The 13196-nt window shown below is 25.6% G+C and overlaps 1 protein-coding gene across 1 annotated transcript; it reads left to right on the top strand.

The window, feature by feature from the left end:
- Window positions 1–316: 316 nt before the first annotated feature.
- On the top strand, window positions 317–1518 carry Phum_PHUM069600 (uncharacterized protein; the record flags this gene model as incomplete). The annotated part of the gene is made up of 4 exons (XM_002423532.1): window positions 317–347; window positions 380–396; window positions 1059–1109; window positions 1288–1518. The coding sequence occupies 4 exons, from the start codon at window positions 317–319 to the stop codon at window positions 1516–1518; spliced, it is 330 nt and encodes a 109-aa protein (XP_002423577.1).
- Between the last annotated feature and the right edge of the window lie 11678 nt (window positions 1519–13196).

Genomic DNA, 13196 nt, shown 5'->3' with positions numbered 1-13196 from the left:
GGCAGTGGTGTGGGCACGTGCGCGTTTCGGAGGGAATCAGATACGTTCTTTTGGATAATTTAAATTTTAAATCGAAATATTCAAACGAAAAGTTTTTTTTGTTCATTTTTTTTTTTCTTTTCTCTCTCGGTGGGATTTCATTGACGTGCACGTCGAAAACTAAAAACAACAACTTTTTTGATTGTTGGTTGTTATTAATATCAATGTTTAATTTTCTCATTTCGAACTCGAATCAATTGTTCATTTTTTTTTGTTGTGTTTGTTCGTTTGTTTGTTGTTGTATTTTTTTTTTATTTTTTTAACGAGAGTATTAAAAATGGTCGACGTCGAATCGGTTTTGATTTCTAGTAATTATTTTTTTTTTCTTTTTCTTAATTAGGTCTACCTAGTGCACATGTGCGTGTGTGGCGGTTCATTTAATTACATACACTTGTTGATTTTTCCGCCATTTTTTTTTTTTTGATTATCCGTTTACAAAAAAATATTATTCACCGAATAGTATTAATTTTTTGAACCGTATCTAATTTTTATAATAATAATAATAATTATGTTTCTGTTTTTTTTAATGTTTTACAAATTTTTTAAATTAATTAAATCGTGTAAATAGAAAATACAAAAGAAATAATAAAAATAATAATAATAATAATAATAATAATGATGATGATGATGATGATGATGATGATGATGATGATGATGATAATAATAAATTTGCAAGGTAAAGAAGAAAAAGAAGACGAAAGAGAAGGAAGAAAAACCGGGGAGAGGGAGCGGGGGTGGGAAAGGGCGCGAATAAAAGATAAAATTTTTTTTAAATAAAATTTTTGCGTTTGGATGATGATAATAATAATAAAAAACAATTTCGCAGCGTGAATTACAATTTATTAATCCGTTCGCGTTTACCATAAGTTGTTTCATTTATTAACAATAATATAATAATAATAATAATGGCATTATTAGACTGACTATTACTAATAGATCGACGTTCGATTTATTTTTATCGATTTTTATAACCGAATTCATTATAGTGAAATTTCTGTTTTTTTTTTTTTTTTGGTGAGGGGAGGGGTTTCCCTGTTGAAAATAGATTTAAGGTCTTTTTATACCCCGAGGTATATTGGTAACGGTTTGGACAAACGATCGGCGGTGAGTGAGTTTAAAATCTATTATAAATAGAATTCGTTCCATGGATATAAAAATAATAATAATGATGATGAGAATTATAATAATAATAATAACAAGTCCCGAGAAGTTCTGGAAAAGATTGAAAATAAAATTGGAAAAGTTTAGAAAAAAAGTTTAGAAAGGCTGTGTAGAAGATTAGGGACGTTTGTCTGGATAAGACTGGAAAAGTCTGGAAAAAAATTCTGGAGAATACTGGAGAAATCTGGAGAAAACTGGAGAACTAGAATAGTCTGGATAAGCCTAGAGAAGTCTAAAAATATCCTGGAGAAAACTAGAGAATTCTGGAGAAGACTGGAAAATTCGGATAAGACTGGAAAATATTCTAGGAAAATCTAAAAACAAATTAATATCGAAACATTTATTCGTAAGGAATCGGGTAGAATTTTGTAAATACAACTCCTAAAAGTGCAAGCATGGAATCTCGCGTTGAATTAAAATAATAATAATAATAATAATAATAATAATAATAATAATAATAATAATAATAATAATAATAATAATAATAATAATAATAATAATAATTGATTGCGATTTCTTTGCCACCGAATTAAAATGGCTGAGTCATTTGGCCAATCATTGATTGGCTTTTATTGCACATATATTGTATTGTACCGAAAGAAACGTTGTTCGCGTTGTTCGTGTCCGTCCATCGCCAGCAACAATACCTGACCCCTGTGAAATACCTTTTAAACGTTACACAATCTTTATTATTATTATTATTAGTTTTCTACAAATAATTACCGATCGTGACCATGAGTAGCAGTAAAAAAAAAAAAAAAAAAAAAAAAAAACAATATTTACGAGTACCTCTTACGCATATTTATATAAATTTATTAAAGTTTTGAAATCTTATAAGCAATTTATTATTATTATTACTGGTCACGTGATTAATAAGATTTTCAATTTTAAATGTTAGGTAGTATGCTTGCGTTAAAGCGAAAAAAATAATAATAAAAAAAATTCGAGCGTGGAAATAGACGAAAACGATTTTTATGTTTACTTAGGGTATCGATTTATCGATCAATCTAATTTTTTTTTTTTTCGGTAACTGCCAAACAAAGCAGAAAATAGACGACATGTTTTTTTTCCGTTCGCTGAACGCTTGATTGTACGTCTTATCAATTTTTTTTTTATATTGAACGCTTCAACGTTCGACGAATCAATTTTTTTTTGATAAATGATGGCGAATTATATGAAGTTTTATAAAAAGAAAATTTTTTAAAAGGGTTTTCTCACGAGGAAAAAAGAGAAAATTGACATGTTCACTTCAAGGTTCGTTGATTTGTCGTCTGCTGAAAAGGTGGCAGTCAACCTGACTCATTTGACATATTACTCGTTTTGTCTGACCTTCGTTTGATTTTCGCTCCCTCTCTGTTATTATTATTATTATACCTTTTGTGGTATTTATTTTTTCCTGTCTTTGACACTTTGCCGCTATTGTCGGTATTATTATTATTATTTTGTTGTTGTTGTAATAGCACAACAAGTTCTTTTTTAAACCATTCGAAAAATTTCGATTCCGATTATTTCTTTTTTTTTTATTTCCGGTCGATTGTTTGCCATTTGATACGCAACTGCGTTTTTGCACGTTTTGTCTTCTTTTGTTTCTTTTTTTTTTTTAAACTTTGTAATTTTATTTTTGTGAACAATTTTTTTAATCGAGTACGGAAATGATTGTTGGTAGATTTCAAAAAAAAAAAAAAAAGTAATTTGGTTTGAGTATTTCGTCATTCGAAATCGAAAGAAAAACAAAAAAAGTTAATGATTTTGCCCCCCCGAAAAAATTTTTATGAAAGTTTTCTTTTGTTTTATTGCGAAGACCTTCGAATACCTTATTTTAGTACTCGTTAAACTCTGCCAAAACAATTATTACGACATTTGACTTTGACCGAAAGAAGATATTTTGTGTCAAATCGTTTTATACACTCCGATGATACTCGCGTACCTGATTTTTAATTTTTTTTTTTTCGACAAAACGTCAAGAATACTAAAAAATTTTGAAAGATTATTATTATTATTATTATTTTTTCGGGTTCGCTCAATTTAGTAGTTTTCGTCGACGGTTGTCACACATCGGATTTGTTAGACCGGATACAATCAACCTTGAACACTTTATATAATTTTAGTTATTAGCCATCGATAGATGGGGTAAAACCGCCAGGTACGAAATTCATTTTTCTTTTTTTTGTAATCGTTTGTGCAACGAAAACGACGACAACAACAACAACAACAACCTCCTTTTGCTGCATTCTAATAATCATTGCATAATTTTCTAAATTGATTTTACCCGGGAGCAATTACCAGTTAAATGCTTTTTCATTTCCGGCGATTTCGTTTTCGTCCTTGAATTTCCCTTTCACCGCAACAATCCCCTCTCCCCCCGCCCCCAACAGCTTCTCTCATCTATACTACTATAAATAAACATTTTTTTTTTTTTTATTCACGTATAATTTATTTTTCATGGATGATTTTTTTTTTTTCGGATGTTCTACAATTTTTCGGTTGTTGTTTGTAAACGAATTTTAAATTCAAAGTCGCTACATTACATACATAATTTTTTTTTTTTAAACATAAAAAACTTAATGAAACGTAATTAGTCAGGTATTCGTAACTTGTATTAATCAATTTTAATCCGACACTTAAACCTGAATTTTTCAATGTCCTCTTATTAATTTTATCTCTCTCTCTCTCTCTTTCTCTCACTCTGTTTAATGAGTTTTACATAATAATAACCCATTTTTGAAATGATAATATTTTTAAGTCGTGATTGATATCACGAAATGATGTTTATTTCAAAGAGAAAAAAAATTAAGTTTGCCGTTAAGGTCGAGAAATTTTGTTGTTGTTTGTACGTCATGCCTGAAAAGAAACGGAATACATCTATCTACCATTTTTACGGAATATTTTGGTCACAGGAAAAAAAAAAACTTTGTTCCTTGTATTTATGTTACTTTTTTTTTTTTTTGTTTAAAAAGCAATTACCGACACACACATTACAGGTTTAGGCGGTTCGGTTAAAACCGATTATCCGACTTACCGACCGACATTTTTTGTTATTATTCGTCGACGAAAAAAAAAAAAAAAGAAAAAGTGAAATTTATTTCTAAAAAAAAAATTTTATTTTGATTTGTTTGACCTTATGTAATTTTTTCATGTTTTGTACGCGCGCGTAAAATTACGCATGTTTTATAAACATACGCGTTTTATATTTTGCTATAAAATTCTACGTTTAAAAAAAAAAGAAAAGAATCATTTTAATTTTTGCGTTTGTAATTGAAAAATCATTATAAAAAGAATTTTACAGAGATTTATTTAGGAGATGCATGCGAATACTAGCAAAAATATTCATTTACTGTTAAAAATGTAAAATTTCATTTATTTAATTTTAATTTTTTTTTTGTTTCAGGTACGTAAGAAGTAAATTAAATATTTAAAAAAAAAAAGAGAGCGTTTTTTCGTGGTAAGGTAGGAAAAAATTTTATGTTTTTTTGCTTTCGTTTAATTTTGCTACCGATTCCTCAATTTATATGTAAGTTTTTATTTCGTCGTAACGTATAAATTATTTTGGAATTAATTAAATATTCGTGTTTGTCCGGATTATCCAGTCGAATTTTTTTCTCTGTCTTATATTCATAAATAAAATTTTTATTAAGGATTTAGATAAATATTTAATTGAAATTTTTTTTTTTTAAATATTTTCACGCAATCGTTGAAATAATAAATTTAATTCGAACGTTTTTTTTTTTTTTATTTTGATAACTTACGTAAGACATTATCGAATAATAATAATAATCATCGTTTTTTTAAAAATTATACGCGGTTTTATTAAAATATTATTTTCTAGGTAGTTATTCTGGTAGATTTTATCGTTGTGTGACGTGTTTTACACGTGACAAACATGATTGCGGAAAAAAAAATTGATGAGAAATCATTTCCGGTGAGGAAAAATCTCTCTTTTTTTTAAATTTTCTTACTATTATTAACTTTTTTTTGCCTGAAGAAGAACTGAAGTCACGCCACGTAAAATATTAAACACCGTCGAAATATATATTTAAAATGATGGAATCGTTATTAATAATAAATTTATTTAAGATTTCGACGTTACTCACTCTTTCTCCCTCTCTCTCTCTCTCTCTCTTGTCGATCGTTTTGACAGCCTAATAATCAGCTTTTGATTTTAGCAAAATTTTATCAAAATTAAATTTAAAAAAAAAGTGTGTGTGTGAGCGTGTGCGCGTGCGCGAGTTTTAACCGTTTCCTGTGGATTTTTTTTTTTTTTTTGTTGGTTCACGGTTGGTGATCTCACTTATTCTTCGAAATTTTTCCCATGATGGTTTTCTTTTTTATCATCAAATAAAATAATATTCCCTTAAATAGAAAAAAAATTGACTCGCAATCATTATCAAGGTTGATAAAGTTGCACAAGCGTAACGACTAAATCTTGACCTTAATATTTTATTGACACCTGTCAAGAATACCGATTGGATGAAAGTGGGCAAACCAATCAACTAACCAACCAATCACTTCAACAAAATTCTTTTTTTTTTTGTTCAATATTTGTTTTTGTTTTGAAAAATTGATTTACAATATAATCATCACTTGAACGTTTCACGATTTTTTTTCTTTTGAACGTTTCACAAAAGTTACGTACGGATCCGAAAATTAAAAAATTTTTTTTTCGCAATTTGTTTATTGTAATGACGTATAATTTCGTGACGTCAATCACGTCATCTTACTTCACAATTTCATCGTATTTTTTTTTTTTTATTTAAATGACCCAATTACTGTAAGAAAGGTTGGTTAAGAAAGAAAATTTTATAATCGTGTTTTGACCTAAAAATTGATAATTTTCTATAGACACGTGTTTGGAGAAAATATCGCAAAGGTTTACCAACAAAAAAAAAAAAAAAAGAAGACAATTTAACGACCGATTGATATCGCGATGAGATGTGGATTAAATAACGACAGAGAGAGTGAGAGAGAATGAGAGTGAGATAAAAAAATGTTTAGCTACGCGCATAATTACTTACGTATGTATATATAAACATATAATTTTTTTTTTTTTACGACGTATATTTTATATGTATACACGCACACACGCATACATTTAATTATATATTTGCATAAAATGTAGTTTACCTGAGAGATTACATAAAATATTTTTTTGATGTCAGGTAAAAAAAAAACTGATTTACATGAAAAATGCAAATCAATTTAAGAAAAAAAAAAAATTTTTTTTTTTTTTTTACCTTTTGGGGAAAATGATAACCTTAAGTAATTAATTAATTATTTTTTTATTATCATCAAATATAGATTAAATTGTCGAATTTCTTTTTTTCTTAAAGGTAGGAAAAGAGAGAAAGAGAGAAAGAAAAAAAAGAAAGTGGAGTGTTTGGGGTAGTAGTTAAAAAAAAAAAACATTCATTAATCCCCTCGTGATCGTACGTACCAACACCTTCGTTGTAAATTATTTTTGAAATAATCTCTCTCTCTCTCTCTCTTTCTTAAATGTCTTAATTTCTTATTTTCTTTCTCTCTCACTCTCACTTTCTTGTACACCTTTTTTGCAATTTCATTTATTTTACAAGATTTAAATTTAATTGTCAAAAACTCGTTTAAATAAAAACAAATTTTTTTTTTAAATCGAAAGCAAAGTTTTGTTTTGTTTTTTAAATAAATAAATAACTATTATTATCATTATCATTTTTATTATTACTATTATCGTTATTTTTATCATCTTATTCGATGGGTCTCTACGGATTTCTACTATTTTATATTTTATCTTTTTTTTTTTTTTTACAACTTTATTTTATATCCGGGAATAATTTCATAAAAAAAAATTTTTTTTTTCTTTTCTAGATTTTTCCCTAACTAGGTTTTTTTTTTTTAAACGTTATTCATAACAATAATAATAATAATAATAATAATAATAATTTTCCGGTTAGTTAAACTAAAATTTTTTTCAATTAATAATAATAAAAAAAAAAAAAAAATTAAATAAATTAATTTGTATTTTAATAATTATTGATTTACGTCAACCGAAGTTCCTTAATGAAATGCGTAATAATAATATAATTATCTATCGTATTATATCGTAATAATAGTAATAATAATAATGCTGATAATAATAATAATATCTACATTTTTTATCGTTTAATTAAAAAAATTAAAAAAATTAAATAAATAATTTTTTCCACTTGAAGATTTTAAGGCCGTCGTGTTTTTCTCTCTCTCTCTCTTCTCACACTCTTTTTTTTCTTACTTGTTTTAACACTTTATGTATTATTAATATTATTATTATTACAAACCTTGGTGAAAAATTCTATTGATGAATGACGACGACAAATACATGAAAAATAAATTATTCAAAAAAAAAAAGTTAGATTTATTAATTAGTTTTAAAAAAGGGAGAAAAAAAAAGAAAAAACCTGAACCTGAAAAAAAAGGAAATGAATAATTTTATTAGTAGATCAAGGATATTTTGTTTTTCTTTTTTTTCTAAAATTTATTCCTTTATCGATCGTTTAATCATAATCATCGTTTATTATTATTATTATTACTATTTTGTTTGTGTGAGATTTTCAATAATAATAATAATAATTTTTTTAATTGTTTTTTTTTCTGATTGGTTGATCACCGAGTCCCTCATTTTAATTTTTTTATTTTTTTTCGTTCGTACGTGTGCGTGCGTTCGTTCGTTCGTGTTTTTGAGATGTTTAATTACTTTTTCAAAAAATTTTTTTTTTATCTTGAGATAAATTAATAAAAAAAAAAATTTAACTTTAACCGGAAACGAGAAAAAAAAATAATAATAAAAAAAAAAGTTCTAGAAAGTTTTTGTAAAAGGGGAAAAATTTATTTATTTATTCTCTTTTTGTTGTAGATTTCATTTTCGTTTTAGAAAAATTTTGATTTTTCCAAATACGGATACATATATATATATATATAAAGGGGGAGGGGAAAAGGAGGGAGGGAGAGGGAGGAGAGAGGGCGGAAAAAAGGAAAATTTCAACTTTTTTTTTTTTTATCCAAATAATCGTTTTACGATTTATTCAGTTTATTAATTAATTATTTAAAAGTTTTGTTTTTTTGTTACGTAATAAATTAATTTGTTACAATCCATTGATTTTTCAAAAAAAAAAATCCCCCAACAAACGATAACAACATATGGGGGGAAGGTACGAAACAAATAAATGATAAAAAATTAAATAGATGCGAGTAATTAATATTTATTAATAGGTTTGATCGATGTTAAAAAAATTTTTTTTTTGTGGATCATACGTACTAATAATCGAAAAAAATCGAAAACTAATGTTTGTTGGCTTTGTTGACAACAAACAAAAACCAATTAAATTTTTTTTTTGACTGTTTGTTTGTTTAAATTTCACGCACGTTAACGTGTATTTTTTTATCTAAAAAGATCCAAAAAAAAAAACGTTTTTTTTTAGTATTTATTCACTTTTTTTTGTTGTTGTTGTCGTTCGTAATATTATTATTATTATCACAACGTTTTATCTGAGATAAACCTTTTCCGTCAAGTGGTGTATAAATATTTATCCTTTCTTTTTTTTTTCCTTACATTTTTCTACTTGAACCTTTTAAGAAATTGTTTTTCATGTCCGGTGAATGACTTTTTCTTACTTTACTTTTACTTTTACTTTTTGTTTGTTTGTTTGTTAGTTTCCTGAATGTTAATGATTGTTACTACACACGTTCGAATCATCATTCATTATTCCGGAATATTTAAAGTAAATAATAATAATAATAAATTTAGTAAGAAAATTTCTTTTTTTTTTTTTTTTTTTTGGTAAATGGAATTCAAGAGGTTGTGCCACGGAAAAATTTTTTTTTTAAATGTTTGTTGTTTGTTTTGACGATGCGAAAATTTTCTTTTTTGTTGTTGTTGCGTTGAATGAAAGTAAAAAGAATCGTTTGTCATAATTGTCGTTACATATTTATTTAGCCATATTATTATTATTATTATTTGATTTTTAAACGTATTGAAAGTTAAAGAAATTATTCGTTTTCCAAATGTATGTTTTAATTTATTTGGCGTTTTTCGAAATACAAATACTACTATAATATAGTCTATAATTTTTATAGCTTTATAGCGTATTTGTGAATATTTATAAACATGTGAATCGTGGTGAAGAAAAAAAAAACTTTTGCTTTTATTAAGAGGTGTAATTATTTTTTTTGTGTGTGTGTGTTTTATTACGATTGCAAAATTGCATATTGTTTTTTTTTTTTTTTTTACAAAGTTGGATACGTGACGTGAAATCATTTAATTTTTTTTTTCTTTTTGTTGTTTCAATCAATCGGCAATTTTCCAATTTTTTCCAAAAAAAAAAAAAATGTCGAATGACCTTTTTATATTTTTTTTAAAATTGCATTTAATTCAAAATTTTAAACGTGTAGTAAAGTAATCGAATTGGGGAGGGGAGAAAAGGAAACGACTTAAAAAATTTAAAAGATTCATTTTACGTTTAAAAGTTGTTAAACGATAAAGAAAAACATTGTCGCGATGTTGTTAAACACGTGTACGACAAAAACAAACAAACAAACTGAAGAGATATTGCCAAAAAAAAATTTATTTTTAATTTTCCTTCCGTCCATTGAATTTTTTTTTTTTAGCGGCAAAGAAATTCGATTTTTTTATAGCGCTCTATAATCTATTGTTAATTACATATATATTCGGTGAAAGTTTTTGTTCGTTTGTTTGTTTGTTTGTTTTTTAAATCGATACGTAAAGTACATACACGAACGAACGTGAACGCGTAGTCTGTATTTAAATATTACTTACTAATTTATTATTTTGTGTTCTTACATAATAATAATAATCATTACCCATTTGGACATTACTTAAGTAAATATTTATTATTATTATTATTATTATTTTTAAAGTTTCGCTCATTATTATTTAGAAAAAAAAAAAAAACAAATTACACAACAAACAACGTTAACAAATAAACAATAATAATAATAATAATTGTAATTTTTACATTAAAATTAAAAAGGCGAACGGCCGTGACTGAACGTTCGTTTGAAATTTGTTATTTCGTTCAAGGATATAAATTTTCTTACTTATTATTATTATTAATCACTTTTTTTTTAAAAAAAAAAACTTTATTTAAATAAAATTGTCTAAATATGGAAATTCATTAGCACGTAAATTTTTTATTAATAGATTTAACCGTGAGTTTTTGCAAGAGATTGAAATAAAATAAAACGTGTAACGTATTTTTCGTTCATCGAAATGAAACAACGATGGCGCATTGAATTGCACTTTTTTTTTTTTACAAGCCTTGAGCGTCGATTCGTGCATTTTTTTTTTTTTTAATGGTTTTCCAAGGGGGTTTTAATTTGTTGTTGTTGTCGTATCGTTATTTGATTACGTCATCAATGTCAAATAATAATTTATTTTAATAAGATCGATTTAATGTGAAGTGAAAATTGTTTTTAAACACAAACGCCAGAAGTTATGGAAATTTTTATTTTATTTTTTTCACATAAAAAAAAAAAAATTAACATTAAAACGTTTTTTTTTTTTCTCCTCGATAAACTTTTAATCCTGTTAAATGGCGTGCAAATAAAATAAAATTATTATTATTATTATTTATCATTTGATAAAGTAAATGGAAGTAAAGGAGAGAATGGATGAAGGGTGGGAGGGGGTATAAAATAATGCATTGTTACTATTAATTAATAAAATTTATCTATCGAAAACTTTTTTTTTTTATCATGTGCGAAAATAATTTTCCTTTTTATTTGGGAAAAATTAAATTGATACTCGTTTTACTAATAATAATGATAATAATAATAGTTTTTTATCTATAGTTTTTACGCCTGTTTATATCTATATTGTTAATAGCAACAAGTGTTTAGATAACAAAAAAAAAACATAAACAAACAAACAAACATCAATTTGTTTAATTAATGTTATAAGTTTTACTAACAAAAAAAAATTAATAAAATACATTGATTTTTTCTTGTTTATCATTATTATTATTAGCATTATCATTAGTATTATTATCAGTAACGTTATCGAAGATGGAAGATTTTATTATTAAACATTAAAAAAAAAATTTTCTTTTTAAAAACAACATTTAAATTTGGAAATTTTGTTTTTTTTTTTGGTTTTTATCTTAATTTTTTTTTTTTTTTAAATTTGTTAAACACGAGTTTAATAATAATAATAATAATGATAATGATTATTATTTTCATGGGAGATCATTTTAAAAAAAATTTTTGTTTGAACTTTGACATTGTTGAATTGCGTGCGTTCATGTATAAAAACGTACGATGGTAATTTAGTTGATGATGTATTATGCCATTATATTTATTTTTTTTTTCTTTCCGAAATTAAGAAATAGATGATTAAGTATAAATACACACATGCACACGCACACGCGCACACACACACACACACACAAAAAAAAAGGTATAAGTAAATAATTGATACTCGTGAGTACCCCCAAAAAAAAAAAATTTCATTCACGTTTACAAAATATTTTGCAGATGGCTTACATATAAATTTTTTTATATTTAAATTAAATAGAATTCCCCCCCTACCTCGCCAAACGTTAATAAAAATTTATAGATGACGTCAATTTTTTTTTTTCACGGCTAACAGCCAAAGTTTTGATGTTGAAAAGAAAAAAAATTAACCGTAGCAAATTTTATATAAGAAAAAAATTTAAATTTTTATACGTCGTGAACGAAGAAGAAAAAAAAAGATTTTTTTTTATATAAAAGTGGTAATAGAACTGATAAAATTTAATTAAATAATTTATCGAATAGTAGAAAAGTTAATAATTTATAGTTGAAAGAAAATCAAAGTGAAGACTAATGAACCGTAGCAGAAGAAAAAAAGAAAAAAAAAATTTCATAATAAAAGAATGTAACGCTCATTAAATTAGTTTGTGAAGTAAAGAAGATTTTGAATACTAATTTTCTTTTTCTTTTTTTTTTCTTTCTCTTTCTCTCCTTTTTCTCTCCTTCTCTTTCTTTTACTTTTTTCTTTTTTATTTCGTCGTATTTTAATGAAATAAAAAGAAAAAGAAAAAGAGAGAGAGAGAGAGAGTAAACGACGGGGGCAGACAGACAGAAAAATTAAAAGAAACTTGGGTGAAAAAAAAAAAAAGTTACAAAAATTTTCTTTCTCTTTCTTTCTCTCTCTCGCTCACGATGCTGCTATTTTTGGATTGAATCGTTAATGACGTCACATCAAATTCATAAAAAAGAAAAAAATTTTTACATAAAAAAAAAATTTTTTTTTTTTCCAGATTGAAAGTGAAAAAGTTAAAAGAACAGGAAGGAAGAGAGAGGGAGGTGGAGAATGAATGAATGAATGAAGGGAGGGAGGGAAAGAAAAAAAGGGAGGTTGAAAATTTTTTAAAACCAGAAATGAGAAAAAAAAATCGTAAGACTCTAAAAGTAGAACAAAAAGTTTTTCTTTTTTTTTTTAGGGGGGGGTGAGAGGAGAAGAGGGAAAGGGGGATTTTTTTTATTTTAGAAAAACAGATTTTTCAAATTTAGGTTTTGCTATCATTTATCAATTGCGTTTTGCTGTAGCGAATTCAAAGGTGTCAAAGGACAGAAACGTATCGGAAAAAAAACTTTCGGATGAGTAAATTTAAGTGTCTTCCGGTCAAAGGTTTTTATACAAAATGTTTCTTTCTTTTTCATTATTATTATTATTATTATTTCTGTGTTTTGTTTTCCTTTTTTTTTTACACTTCTTTGATTTATGATTTTTCCTTTTTCTTCTATCCTTTTCTCTCTTCTCATTTTTCTTTTGAAAATTATACTACTTATTATTATTTAAAAAAATAAAAGAAAAACAAAAATTTTAAAATTTTCAAAGGAAACTCGTTTCCGGTTTTGATATATAAATTCGTAAACAAAAAAAAAAAATTTTATTCATTTTAAATAAAAGAAAAACTTTTTTCTTTCTTTCCTTTTATCTTTTTTCATTTAAAAATTCTTATGACGTAATCATAATAAAACCACTT

This window comes from Pediculus humanus, genomic scaffold (genome assembly GCF_000006295.1).
Source record: "Pediculus humanus corporis 1103172107423 genomic scaffold, whole genome shotgun sequence".
Taxonomy (NCBI): Eukaryota; Metazoa; Arthropoda; class Insecta; order Psocodea; family Pediculidae; genus Pediculus; species Pediculus humanus.
Note: the sequence above shows the minus strand (reverse complement) of the source record. Positions and strands in the feature narration are given on the sequence as shown.